Source organism: Ipomoea triloba, chromosome 6 (genome assembly GCF_003576645.1).
Source record: "Ipomoea triloba cultivar NCNSP0323 chromosome 6, ASM357664v1".
Classification (NCBI taxonomy): Eukaryota; Viridiplantae; Streptophyta; class Magnoliopsida; order Solanales; family Convolvulaceae; genus Ipomoea; species Ipomoea triloba.
In genome coordinates this window covers 20,424,823-20,438,817 of record NC_044921.1, presented here as the reverse complement: position 1 = coordinate 20,438,817, position 13,995 = coordinate 20,424,823, and the positions used below count along the sequence as shown (strand labels likewise).

Below are 13,995 nucleotides of genomic sequence, written 5' to 3'. Positions count from 1 at the left end.
AAAAGTTAAAGCAAACTAACAAACAAATTTTTAAAAAAGTTTAATTGATGGCACATGAATGAAATCGTTCAATTTATAAACCGCATAAGAACCTTAGGCTTGTAGGCCATCTCCATGGTGTATTGTGTACAATTTTTAAGAATAGCATAGGTGACGTAGTGGAGATAAGGGAAAGAGATAAATTAGAGCTCTTGATGCAAGAAGGAGGTTTTTTGTGAGTCTTGCAGCATATGTCAAGGGCAGATGAATGCGCAACAATGTGCGTTTCGCGCAAAAATGGCGTTCAGCCGGGCGCATCACACTTTTTTTTCTTTTTTTTTTTCTTTTCTTTCTTTTTTTTTTTTTTTTCACCAGCCGTGCGCTCTGGTTTCGCGTCAAACCTCACCCCCCGTTTTCTGACGGAAACCAGATATGGATTCTGTCGGACCATAGCAGTGCTCTGATTTCCCGCAGCGAGACTGGTTTCTCGCCTGACCAAAGAGCAGTGCTCTGGTTTCCGACGAGAAACCAGAGCACTTTGGTTTCCTCCGCTGAAAACGTCTCTTCTTTCTTGAAATAAAAGGCGGAAAATGACCTCTGCCCANCCAAGCAAACTTTCCATCTTATTTGCAGTCGATCTCCCTGTCAATAAAGAGGCGAAGTGTTCAACCACTCACTGCAACCTACTACAGAAATGGCTTCTTTATCAATAATGTGGGCAACACGATTCGCAAATGGCCTAACAAAACGAAAAGCTACACCATTTATCATCAAGACATTATAAGACCAATTGTGAGAAAACAAAGGCAACTCCAAGAGACACACCTAAGGAGTTGAGACAACAAAGAGATGAAATAATAAATAACAATAAATATGTATTTATAATATAAATATTTATTACAATTTTGATTTTTTAATTAAAATTAGTTATATCTAAAAGTTAAAGCAAACTAACAAACAAATTTTTAAAAAAGTTTAATTGATGGCACATGAATGAAATCGTTCAATTTATAAACCGCATAAGAACCTTAGGCTTGTAGGCCATCTCCATGGTGTATTGTGTACAATTTTTAAGAATAGCATAGGTGACGTAGTGGAGATAAGGGAAAGAGATAAATTAGAGCTCTTGATGCAAGAAGGAGGTTTTTTGTGAGTCTTGCAGCATATGTCAAGGGCAGATGAATGCGCAACAATGTGCGTTTCGCGCAAAAATGGCGTTCAGCCGGGCGCATCACACTTTTTTTTCTTTTTTTTTTTCTTTTCTTTCTTTTTTTTTTTTTTTTCACCAGCCGTGCGCTCTGGTTTCGCGTCAAACCTCACCCCCCGTTTTCTGACGGAAACCAGATATGGATTCTGTCGGACCATAGCAGTGCTCTGATTTCCCGCAGCGAGACTGGTTTCTCGCCTGACCAAAGAGCAGTGCTCTGGTTTCCGACGAGAAACCAGAGCACTTTGGTTTCCTCCGCTGAAAACGTCTCTTCTTTCTTGAAATAAAAGGCGGAAAATGACCTCTGCCCAAATTGGCTATGTTTGGCAAACCTAGCTGAAAAGGTAACTGAAAGTTGAAAAGTAGCTGAAAACTGAAAAGCTATAAGCTCAAAGCTGAAATCTGAAGAGCTGTTATGTTTAAAAGTGCTTGGTAAAATTAACTTTTTGATAAGCTGATAAATGTAAAAAGACTAAAAAGGACATCTTCACACAATTTAAACAATTTAAAATTTAAATAGGTTTGTTTATATATTAAAATATAAAATAATGAAATTAATATATTTAAATAAAATATAAAGTAAGAACATATATTTGAAAATATATAAAGTAAAAAAATATATTTATAATTCATAAGATTAGTTCATACAAAAATTAATGTTCAAACATAAATATCAAACTGAAATTACAACGAAGCATAATGAAAAGAAAATGTCAAAAGGGTTTTAATTGAGAGAGGTAAAGGATGTCATTTATTTAAAATAATAAGGATAAAGATGGAAAAAAGTTAAAAAACTACTAGCTTATTTTGAAAAGCTACCCCAAGTAGCGTTTCAAAATAAGCTCTTATTTTAAGCTACTAGCTTATTTTGAGAACATTACCAAACAGAGCTTATAGCTTATTAGTAGCTTAAAATAAGCTATAAGCTCCTTAAATAAATTTTCCCAAAAAGAGTCAATTGTGCGGAAGTCATTTTCCCCCGTCAATGAAAATTATTTTCCGTTGATTGAGTTTTTCAAGTGTAGCCAAACATGGAAAGTTCGAAAAATGATTTTCGAAAATCATTTTCCCGTTTCCAAACATACCCTTATTCTCTTTCAAATTTTGTGTCCTGGCGTCCAGCTGACGGTTTAATAGGGTCACATTATTCCTTTTTTCTTCATGTCTGTGAATCATCAATCATGAACAGGCAGTTTGGAATTGTAAATCGAATGAGTGACCAGATCTAAGTACCACGACGTAGGTCAAACCTGAATCTGATTCGTGAACAAATGTTGACCTAACTTACGTGGCCAAGGGCCAATCTCACAGTGACACCTCTAATTTCACACGTGCCTCGCGCTCCAGTTTACCTTTTCAAAAATGGCGGAGGGCATGATTGCGGCAATTTTGTCACTTGCGTAATAAAGAACTCCTCTTAATGCTGACTGTGTTTCATTCATCTTTCTCATCTCATTTCTGAAGCATGGTAACAGACTTCACTCACTCAATCACACTTCTCCCCTTCTCTCAATCTTATCTCCTCGCAAATCAAAATAAATCATGAGCTTCTCCCTGTTCTTGATTTTTGCTCTTTTTTCGTTTTCTCCCGTAGTTTTGTCAGATTCTTCGTTTACACCCGAGGCCATCCCTCAGATTTTCCTTAATTTTGCCAAGAAAACTGAGGTTTCCGATTGGATGGTCGGGATCAGGCGGAAGATACATGAAAATCCCGAGTTGATGTTCGAGGAATTTGATACCAGTAAGCTTATCAGGGAGAAATTGGATGAACTGGGGATTCCCTACAAGCACCCATTTGCAGGAACTGGGGTTGTTGGATTCGTTGGTTCGGGAAACCCCCCCTTTGTTGCTTTAAGAGCAGATATGGATGCTCTGGCCATGGAGGTACGCGTCTACTTTTTCTCAGTTCGCTCCATTTCTACATGCTAAACTTTCCTGGATTTGACTGTTGTTCTTAATATTAAGAGATGAAAATCTTAGGGCAACCCTAGCCTCATTGACTAGGTAATCGCACTGTTACAAATTCGGAACAATCTATTCGCCTTTTTGTTTGAACCAGTCAGCTATGGACAATCTAGTCTGGAACAATGAATGCATTCTTGAAAATTTTATCATTAAATGTCTTTTGATATATAGTGCCAAAAAGTGAAATGTGTGTGACCAGTAAAAGAGGAGAAGGGAGTATATGAAAATTTCTGAGTTACTATGTAGTTGATAATGTAGGGGAAATTACTGCCTCAGATATAGCATATTGCTATTAGAAGAATTGAGTGCATAAATTTTGAAGGTTGCAAATTTCCCTAGGAAATGGTGGAGTGGGAGCACAAGAGTAAGAACCCTGGGAAAATGCATGCTTGTGGACATGATGCACATGTTGCTATGCTTCTTGGTGGTGCGAAGATTCTTCAGGAACATACAAATATGTTGAAGGTTTTACTTCTGCTCATCCCTTTTTATTTATTAGCCAGTCTATGTTGCATACAGGTTGTTTGGTGTATATATGGCACAGTAATGTCCAGAATATTGACATTACAATTTCACAATTGACTGCCTAAACAAAATCATTCTTGAATCTCTACTTTATATCTTCGTGTCAAAACCTGAAATAGTTGCCCTTACTTTTGACAGGGGACAGTTTTGCTTGTTTTCCAACCAGCGGAGGAAGGAGGGGCCGGGGCTAAGCAAATGATGGATGCTGGAGCGCTGGAAAATGTCGAGGCAATCTTTGGTATGCATGTGAATCCTTTGTTACCTGTCGGTGAAGTGAGATCCAGACCAGGGCCTCTCTTGGCTGGGGCTGGCATTTTCGAAGCTGTAATCAGTGGAAAAGGCGGTCATGCTGCTATTCCTCAGCACTCAATAGACCCGGTTCTTGCAGCCTCAAACGTGATAGTCAGCTTACAGCATCTTGTTTCTCGGGAAGCTGACCCTTTAGACGCTCAGGTTTACATCGATATCTTTCTGTGCTTGCATGTCTTTGTGCATGACAACAAAATTTTTTAGAGTCTCCTAACCACTACCTCACCTTTGGTATGGAGTTGGTTCTGATACTAAATCGAAGCATGTGCTCCATCTCAGCTAAAAGTTTAAGTAGATAGTTGAATTGTACATCTATGTTTAAATATTATATTCTCAACACCTCCACAAACAGATTCAACTATGTTATGGTGGTAAAAGTTCATCAGGGAGAATTGAAAGACTGTTCTGAACGCCATGCTTTCTAATAGTCACGTTTGCTTCAGTTTGAACCAAAGGGGCTTTATTGCTTTATTCATCATTGTTCACATGTGTAGGTAGTTACAGTTTGTAAATTTGAAGGAAGTGGTGCGTTTAACGTTATCCCTGATTCTGTCACCATCGGTGGCACTTTCCGAGCCTTCTCAATGGAGAGCTTAATGCATCTGAAGCAGCGTATTGAGGAGGTAACACTCGTACTTGTGAATGATTATGAGACTGTGTTGGTACTTTTAGCCGTTTCACGCCAATTCTAATGCAAATGTTCCTTACATCCTCTGAAAATGCTATCTCAGTTGTCTAATCACACGATAAAGAAAACTAGTTCTTTCTACTGACAGGTAATCGTAGGACAGGCCGCTGTTCAGAGGTGCAATGCAACTGTTAATTTTTTCGCAGATGACAACCTGATTAGCCCGCCAACCGTAAACAACAAAGACCTGCATAATCACTTTGAGAAAGTTGCAAGTGACATGCTCGGAAGCTCCCACGTTCAAGCCATGGAACCGCTTATGGGGTCTGAAGATTTCGCGTTTTATCAGGAGACAATGCCCGGTTACTTCTTCTTTCTCGGGGCAAAGGATGACACGAACATAAAACTCGCATCAGCACACTCCCCCTACTTTAAGATCAGCGAAGACGCCCTACCTTATGGCGCTGCACTTGGTGCATCATTGGCAGTTAGGTATGTTCTTGAAAACCAGCCAGAAGATGCTTTACTGAATAGAAGAAATCACCAAGAATTGTGAACCCATGGTTGGTAACACCCATCAATGGAAATCCCATCTGCATTTATCTGTACTGGCAGTGGTTGAACAGTATCATGGCAGACATCTCTGATGTCTTTGTAATATTTTGTACATTTATGATTTATTACTCCTTATACATGTTTACAGGATAATCATATACAGTACCAAGTTCCTATTTAATTTAGTTATTTACATGAATTATTCTTTTACATCTTTGTCAAAAATGTACTAAAATGTCATTTTCCTAAAGGTTTTATTGTTATTTATATATTTTACCTATATGCATTTTGTAAGATGAGATTATGAAATTAATGGCCCACACTACCAGTTCAGTTGGAGCCACGACAACCGCAATATAAGAGTTACACCTAGTTTTGGACTAGTGTCCACCTAAAATAATGTATATTATAAGTTAGAATAACGTATATTACAGTGGATCGCGTGAATAAAAAATTACGTAGGGCGTTGATTTTGGACCGTGGTCCACAGCTCATCGAGACGAGGCAAATAACAAAAGATTATGAAATTAATGAACCCAAAACAAAATTATGAATCAAAATTGGAATCAATTAATGGGCCGTTTAGAGAGCAAAATCCACAGGCACCGATGAATAGATGATCCAGTTCGACGCCTGACCCGATTGCGCAATCCATTCATTTCGTCTCGATTACGAGCTCACTCTCACAGCTTCTTAGCCCAACAATGGCGGCAGTGCCGAGCTTTGGCCTCCACCGTCTACCTTCACGGCCATGGCTACAAAGCCTCTGTTCCACGAGAAGACCTGCTCCTTCTCCACGTTCTATCTCGATACTTTCTTCTCTCTCCTCAGTCGAAGACACCGACGACACTCTGCTGAACACAACAGCAGAAAAACCTAACAGTACTACTAGCAGTAACAACAGAAATGATAAGGCGAAAAAGTCATTTTTTCCTAGGCGAGGGCAGATCTTGGAGCTGGTTTGTGAATCTCTAGCGTTCAAAGGCAAAGGCGTTTGCAAGGTCGCCGATTCTGGCTTCGTGGTACTGTGCGACCGTGCTCTCCCCGGAGAACGCTTCATTGGCGTCGTCACTCGCAAAAAAGACAATTATGCTGAGGTTCTTTGCGTATTTCCATTGTCATTCACACGAAGAAGCTTAATTTTATCTATGTATTTAGTTTTTTTTTTTTTTTTTTTTGTTTGATACTTTATCTATAAGATTGGGTTTTGAAACTTCAAAAATGGTTAGCATTAGGTGCTTTGAGTTTTTATTTTATTTTATTTTATTTAATAAGTTTGTTCCTTGTAAGGTGAAAATTTTGGAATTTGATGAGATGATTAATGATGTTATGTTGGTTGATGACGACAGGTTAGGAAAATGAAGACCATTACACCTCATTGGGACTATGTTGAAGCGCCATGTGAATATGCTTCACATTGTGGAGGTTGCAAGACCCAGAATTTATCATACGAAGCTCAGCTCAAAGCCAAAGAGCAACAAGTTCATGAGCTTGTTGTACATGTAGGCAAGTTCTCGGATCAAAATCCAGAATTTGCTCATGTGATGAAACCCATTGTTCCTTGTGATATCCAGTTTGGGTATAGAAACAAGGTTAGTAAAGGGTTCAGCTCTTTTGATCCAATTTGACATTTTATTTTATTTTATTTGTTTTGGTTTCTGAAGTTTACCTCGCTACTTTGGAATCTTGGTAAATGAGTAAATAAATAATAGTAGCTCAACTCTTCTATTTGGAAATGATGTTTGGCATTTTTATTTTAATCTCCATTGAAAGGATCTCAGTTTAAAATGAAGAATTGAATGCAGTTGTATGCATAAAAATTTGCTGATAGTACAAAATACATTATGTGGTGTTAGTGGAGCTTGATAATTTTTATTAGTTATTGAATTTTTTGGGGGTCAATGTAAAACTTTGTTGCAAAGAAAGGATAGTAAATAGAGTATAAGAAGTGAAGAACCACAGAGCGTATGGAGTATTGTTTGAACTGTTAGATTAATGCTATAATCTGCTTGACCTTATTGTTGCTATATGGAACTTTTCTCCCCTTTTTTAAAATTTTTACTTTAGTGGGAAATTTTCATTGCCTGTAATCTGTATTCTGAAGATGCTGTGCTGATGGTCTACTAAAATGAGCATTGTGATCTATTGCCGTGGAAGTCCTTGACACCCTCTGAAGTCTTGTTTGTTACTTATCCCTTTTTTTGTTTCGTTTTTTTTGGGTGTGTGTGTGTGTGTGTGTAATTTCTGGCTTGTTTCCAGGCAGTGGCCAAAATTTGATTTTAAACCAATCATAATTTCATCTTTATATTGTGATAGAACTTCAAGCAAGGTGAGAGATAAAGGTAGAAGAATATTTTTTCATGACTTTAAATTCATCTTCACATTTTTATTCCCTTGAGATGCAGATGGAGTTCTCCTTTGGCCCAAAAGGCTGGGTACCTGCAGAGCTGTTACAGGAACGCAAAAATGCTAGAGAATATGCTCTAGGATTGCATGCTCCTGGATTTTTTGATAAGGTTCTGAATGTCAACAAATGTTTATTACAAAGTGACCCAGCTAACAAGGTAAGCTGTTTTCTTCGGGTATTTTCTTTTAATTAAAAAAAACACTATACACAACAAACCAGTATCCACAAAATTTAACTAGAAGTTGTGGTCTTAACTGTTTCGGATTCTTACCAATTTAACAAGTGTATGTCAAATAAGATAGTTTCCTTAGAGTGCTGTTTCTATGTAGTTTTCACTTAATAAACAAAAAGCTTCTAACAAGTAAGCACACCACTCTAACCCATGTATCATCTTGACCTACATTTGGAATTCTTCAAAAACTGGAAACTAGATATGAGAATGAAAGAGTAAATAAGATTTCTGATTAGAATGAAAATGACGTGTTTCCCCAGCGTTTATAATTTAATTATATTATTTACTTTGGGATGGGTATCCTGCGCTACTTTCTTCAGCAAGTCGTTGTTGATATAATTGGTGTACTGCTTAGGTTTGACTCAAGATTTGACTTTATTAATGAGAGTTTTAAAACCCTTTCCTATATGAATCTATGAGTCTATTTCTGATTTAGGTTCTTGCAACTGTGCAAGAATATTGGAGGGATCTGGAGTTTGGCCTTTCTCCTTATGATGTCCACTCTCATTCTGGCTATCTGAAACATCTAATGCTGAGAAGCGGCAGGTACTTGTGTTAATATCTTATTATTCATTTTTCCAGTTGGTGTGACAGTGAACCTAAAATTGTTTTGGGTTCTCACACTTAATTCTCTCATTTTAATGTTAATATAAAATGGTCCATTCCTTTATTTGGGAATGGAAATATGTAAGGAACCAAAGGAGAAGTCTACTGATATCTGTTTTTGAGACAAAAAAGCATGAAGCTTCAACCATTTTAGCCATTTTGTTAAGCTGTCTAGGAAAATATGTGTACTTTTAAATTTTTGATATTTGGAGGTCAAAGTTAGTCACAGATCTCATTTTGACAAAATATCTATAATTTCGGTTTCAGGGATTGCAAAACTGGTCTTCCTGAGCTTATGGTTAATTTTGTGACCTCTTCGTACAGCCCAGAGCTATTGAAACCCATTGTGGAGAAAATTGCAACTATCCCTGAAGTGGTAAGCTAACCTGAAACGTTAACTGCAAAATACTTCTTATGTTGTAGTGTGGAGAAGCACTCATATACAGATTAGAAGAGCTGATCTGGTACAATTTGTCAGTGCAGTAGTATTGTGCAGTAGTGTGCAGTAGTATTGTGCAGTAGTGTGCAGTAGTGTTGTGCAGTATATTAGTGTTGGGCAGCAGCAAAGTTAGACTTAGGCAGCAGGAAAGTAGTGCAGAATTTGAGGAAGCTTGTCTTCTCTCATGTGTATTATTATATTATGCCTTTATAGGAAGATGAAATGGCATCAATAGTATAGAAAGATGAAATGACTTCAATAGTGTAGCATAGAAAGATGAAATGACATCAATAGTATAGAGGTTTCCAACATGTATATATATGGCAGTATGCCATTGTAGTAAAGGCAAGTAAGAAACACAGAATTATATTTTTCAGAACTCAGAAACATCTTTTTCCTTCATTTTCCATCATTTTCCAGTTCTGATCAGTGATTACTAGCCTCTAGTTTTCTGTTTTAAACCTCTGTTTTGTCACAATTGACTATTCTAACTTTATCTGACTGCATATGCTTTAACTAAAATGTCTGTGTTGGTAATGCTAGAGAAGCACCTTTTAGTTTTCCATTCATATTTTGCTCTGTTGATGTCACACAGGTAAGCATTGTTAATAATGTGAATACGTCTATAGGCAACACATCTGTTGGCGAGGAAGAATACACATTGTATGGCAAATCTGCTATCACAGAGAGTTTAAGAGGGCTTACTTTTCAGATTTCAGCAAACTCTTTCTTCCAGACAAACACACACCAGGTAATTCTTTCACAACAGATTGGCACTAGTTTTTAGAATAACCCTAAGAGGATTTTGGGGGTGGGGTGGGACTGTGGGACAAACAGTAGAAGATTCCCTTTTGTACTTGTGAACTAATGATAAGTGCAAACTCTCTTTGCAGGCAGAGATTCTTTACAAATTAATTGAGGACTGTGCCTCTCTCAAAGGAGATGGCTCAGAAGTTGTTCTTGACCTATTCTGTGGGACAGGAACCATTGGTCTTACTCTGGCCAAAAGGTAAATTTCCTGTTGTTTGAACTGGAGGGGGTGATGTTTCACTGATCTCAAACTAATGAATATTTTCTTGATAGAGTGCGGCATGTTTATGGTTATGAAGTCGTTGCTCAAGCAATCTCAGATGCAAATCAGAATGCAAAGCTCAATGGAATCTGTAATGCAACATTCATTGAAGGAGATCTTAACAAGATTGATGAAAACTTTGGCAGCAATTTTCCCAAGCCTGACATTGTCATTACAGGTCTTTAATGATTTCTTTGGGTTGAATGTTTTAATTTCTTTTGTATAGAGAATTAGAGTAATTCCACTAAAATTAATAAAAGGCAATAACAATTAACAAAGCAAAGATAGAGTAATCAGGGTTCAGGGAAAATGGGTTTGTGGTATGATACTGAAAATAATTGTGACTTATTCCCTTGAAATAGTTTAAGTCATGGCATCAACCACACAAAAGTAGGAGCCAGAAACTTGATAAACTAAAGAAAAACAATTAAAAGAAAATTGAAAATAAGAAAAAAAGTTAGTTGAACCAAAATGTTGAAAGGTAGAAAGCTTCCCATGGTTCTTATAAGATGTATGTTGCAATACAACTATCAAATATGAGTACTTGGTATCCTTGCCTCCTTGGGATTGTCTGATTTGATCTCCCACAAGACTTGGGGGAGTAAATATATTTGTACTTGTTTTTTCACATTATTTATGCAGGAAACCTTATGCTGATAACGTGAATAACAAACATTGTGTCACGGAGTAACTACTGCCCTAAAAGCAAATTTGCCTCTACCAATGCATGCTTGCAAAAGTAGCGTCACCCCCCAAGGTTAATACAATGGTCTTCATAATTGTGCAATCGGTTCAGAGATGGAAACTTACACTAACTCAGAGTAGTTGAAAGGATAAGTGTATGTCTAAACTCATGAACGGTCTCCTTTAAATATTGGAGGCCAAAAGAATATGACAACATATTATCTAAAGTAGGGATGGTAATGGAGCGGGGTAGGGGCAAGGGCATGAGCCATATCCCCGGGACCCCGTCTCTGCCCCCACATTCTCACCTCAATCCCTGCACCTGCACCCACACCCGCATGGGGATAAATCCTCTTCCCATACCTGCCCTCGTGATACCCATGAGGGCGAGGAATCCCTGCTGCGTTATTTTTACCATTAATATCACAATTTTTTAATACATAGAGAAAGTGATAATTTCACAAAATTTAAATTTAATATAAAATTTATAATATATTTGAACAATAAAAATATCTAAAACACTTCATTAATACATTATATCTCAATAATTAAAACACTAAAACATAACTACAAAATTATTTTTGAGTACTACTGACTCTGTTACAATGTAGTATCTGTTCATAGCTACTTTCTCAACCTACTGAAGCACAAAGAGTCAACAGTTGCCTCCACTGAGGCTCGAACCCACTCCCATCATCCATCCATGTGGGAGTGTTAATCGGGACACCGGGTGCCACTAGACCACAAGGTCTTTGGCACATAACTACAAAATTATAAATACTAGAATTATTTATAAAAATTTAAATATAGAATATATGTAGTAGTAGATATATTACGCGCGCACACACACACATATCGGTGTGGGTGCAGGGATGGAGCGGGTGCAGGGATGGAGTGGGGATACCTCTCGGCTCAACATACCTGTATAGGTAAAAAAATTTCCCACCATTAACCAAATATTGTGGGTATCTTATTCCCTATTGGGGCAGGGAAATGAGTAACTCATTGGGTGCGGTTACAATTAACCAATTAACATCCCTAATCTAAACAAATCCTAGCCGTGCACTAGCTTGTGGATGAAAATAATCCAAGACAATTATTGCTTAGTTAGTTTACAGATGGTAGGGGCAGTGTTAGAAAATACATAGTCAACTACCCTAACATCTATAAACTGACGCAACAATATTTGTCGTGGTTATTTTTCATCCACAAGCTGGTATGTGGCCAAGATTTCCTTTTATAATATGTGGTCATATTCTTTTGGTCTCTAGTATTTGAAGGGGATTGTTCATGAGTTCAAATAGACTGAGATTGTCTTCCCACTTTTCCTCTTTCCTATTGGGAGTTATTGGTATGTTTCTATTTTTGAACTGGGTGCACGGTTGTAGAGATTGTGTTAACCTTGGGGGATGATACTGGTTTTGCAAGCCTGCACCAGTAGTGCAAATTTGCTTCTAGGGCAGTTCTTACTCCACAGCATAGTGTTTGTTATTCACATTATCAACATAACATTTCCTACAATCTAGAAACGAATGTGTTGAGAATAGTGAATTTTAGAATCAACCAACAAAATTTCTCTATTTTTGTTCTCCTAACATGAGCCACCAAAGTCCACTCTTGGGTATTAATGGAGGAGTCTTATTCACCTTCAACTTTATCTTGGGACTACCTCTTTTTATTCCTCTCTGCCCATTTCTGCCATGATCTTTTTCTTATCTTTACCTCTTCTGGTTTTTGGATTGGAAGTTGGTGTTGGTTTATGTTCCTATTGTCCAAGAAATCTTTGGTTTGGAAAAAAACCCGTCACACCCAAATCAAGAAATTGTTGGCAGTTCACCCAATTTTACAATGACTATGCCCGGAGTTCTACTTCTCAATGAGTTATTGGTTGCCATGGATGCAAAAATTGCAATCCCAGATTCTTGTAAAAGGTCTCGGTCTTAACTACATCTAAAAGGGCTAATAAATTAAAGCTGAGATGACTCCTAAAAACATGTATCAGGTTGTAGAACTGGTGACAGTGGTGAGGCCGTGAGGGAGGCAGTTGAGGACCGTTGCAATGCCCAAAAAAGAATATTGTAATACTTTTGTAGTCTTAGTTGAGTCACCTTGAAGATATAGAAACCCCTTTTCTCCTTTTTAAAGGGTGATCGTGATGCTTTGACATAACCAACTTTGTTGAAATGGGTTCTACTAGTGGTTATTATCTAGTCACTAAGTTTGGAACTATTATAGAATTTGGATAAGTAAATCTGCATGGCTGTGGTCCACTAAGAGTCAGTATTAGTACCAAAGACCAAATTGGGTGAGTGGTTGAGTACTTGAGAAATTTACTAGTAAATACTGCTTTGTGGGAGGTAACTAGCTCATTATATTTCTCTATTTTGAATCTCTCAAACTATTGTTAGTACTAACAAAATAATGTCTACAATGATAAAAGTGAATTTTATGTTAAGCATGCAAATCTTAAGGTAATGACTTGTGAGTAAATAAAAATACTTGTTTGGATCAACTTATCTTAATAAAGAGACTAATTATAATGTTAGTTGTCAATTTGTTGAGGGGAATGACTTAAAACCCAGTAGGTGATGAATTCGTGGAATCGTAGTGGTTTCCACTCTAGCGGTCAAACAAAGCCATGGAAAGAATCACAAATTAGTATGAGACCGGTGGTCCTACTAAGGCGGACTTGATGGATTCACTACTTATCCGAGCTCTTAATGATTTTATATCTCTATTCTCTAACTAGGTAGTCTATGTTGAGATAGACTTAATGAAATTGCCTACTTGAGTGAGATGGGTTAGCTGCCTTTTATGAAAGACGATGGGTTTTCTTTCTAGAGCACTCATGAGCATCCTGAGGTTCAATTGGGCTAAAATATATGTTATTTATCGTGGAACTTGCACAAGTTCTAAAGGTGAGATACATGCCGCTGTAGTTTAAGTCTCCAATCTAGTAGTTCAAGATTCATTACTCACTAGATGGGGGAATACTTTGTGTCACTACGTGTTAGTTCAATCCTTTACACACTAGCACTTAAGTGTCAAGTCTTTGCCCTAAGTGTTTTCTCCGTCATCATGCCTTTGCATTTATGGGGGATTTTTGTAAAAAGTTAACTACCCCTCGTATTTATAAACTAACTGAATAACATTGTCTTGGGTTATTTTTCATCCACAAGCTGGTGTGTGTGATCATGATTTGTTTAGATAATATGTGGTCATATTCTTTTGGTCTCTGGTATTTCATTCATGAGTTTAGATAGACCAAGATTTTCTTTTCACTTATGCTCTCTACTACTTTGAGTTTTTGTGTAAGTTTCTATCTTTGAAATCGGGTGCATAGTTACAAAGATTGCTATGTAAACCTTTGAAGGGGGGGGGGGGGGG

At 37.4% G+C, this 13,995-nt stretch overlaps 2 protein-coding genes across 3 annotated transcripts in view; both read left to right on the top strand.

Moving 5' to 3' along the window:
* The first annotated feature begins 2,612 nt into the window (after positions 1-2,612).
* Positions 2,613-5,378, top strand: LOC116023777 (IAA-amino acid hydrolase ILR1-like 1). Its single transcript, XM_031264788.1, has 5 exons — positions 2,613-3,070; positions 3,491-3,616; positions 3,815-4,129; positions 4,480-4,608; positions 4,762-5,378. Exons 1-5 carry the CDS (start codon positions 2,729-2,731, stop codon positions 5,167-5,169), a joined length of 1,320 nt encoding a protein of 439 aa, XP_031120648.1. The 5' UTR covers positions 2,613-2,728; the 3' UTR covers positions 5,170-5,378.
* Positions 5,379-5,781: 403 nt separating this feature from the next.
* The window catches only part of LOC116023011 (uncharacterized RNA methyltransferase BH0687), a 9,980-nt gene continuing 1,766 nt past the window's right edge, over positions 5,782-13,995 (top strand). For both annotated transcript variants that reach the window (XR_004099340.1, XM_031263945.1), the window contains exons 1-8: positions 5,782-6,265; positions 6,518-6,760; positions 7,574-7,732; positions 8,244-8,353; positions 8,681-8,789; positions 9,448-9,603; positions 9,746-9,861; positions 9,936-10,102. Coding sequence is in view for 1 of the 2 variants with exons in the window: in XM_031263945.1 (XP_031119805.1) it covers positions 5,873-6,265; positions 6,518-6,760; positions 7,574-7,732; positions 8,244-8,353; positions 8,681-8,789; positions 9,448-9,603; positions 9,746-9,861; positions 9,936-10,102 (1,453 nt within the window). In the remaining variant the exon portion in view is untranslated. The remainder of the gene's footprint in view (positions 6,266-6,517; positions 6,761-7,573; positions 7,733-8,243; positions 8,354-8,680; positions 8,790-9,447; positions 9,604-9,745; positions 9,862-9,935; positions 10,103-13,995) is intronic.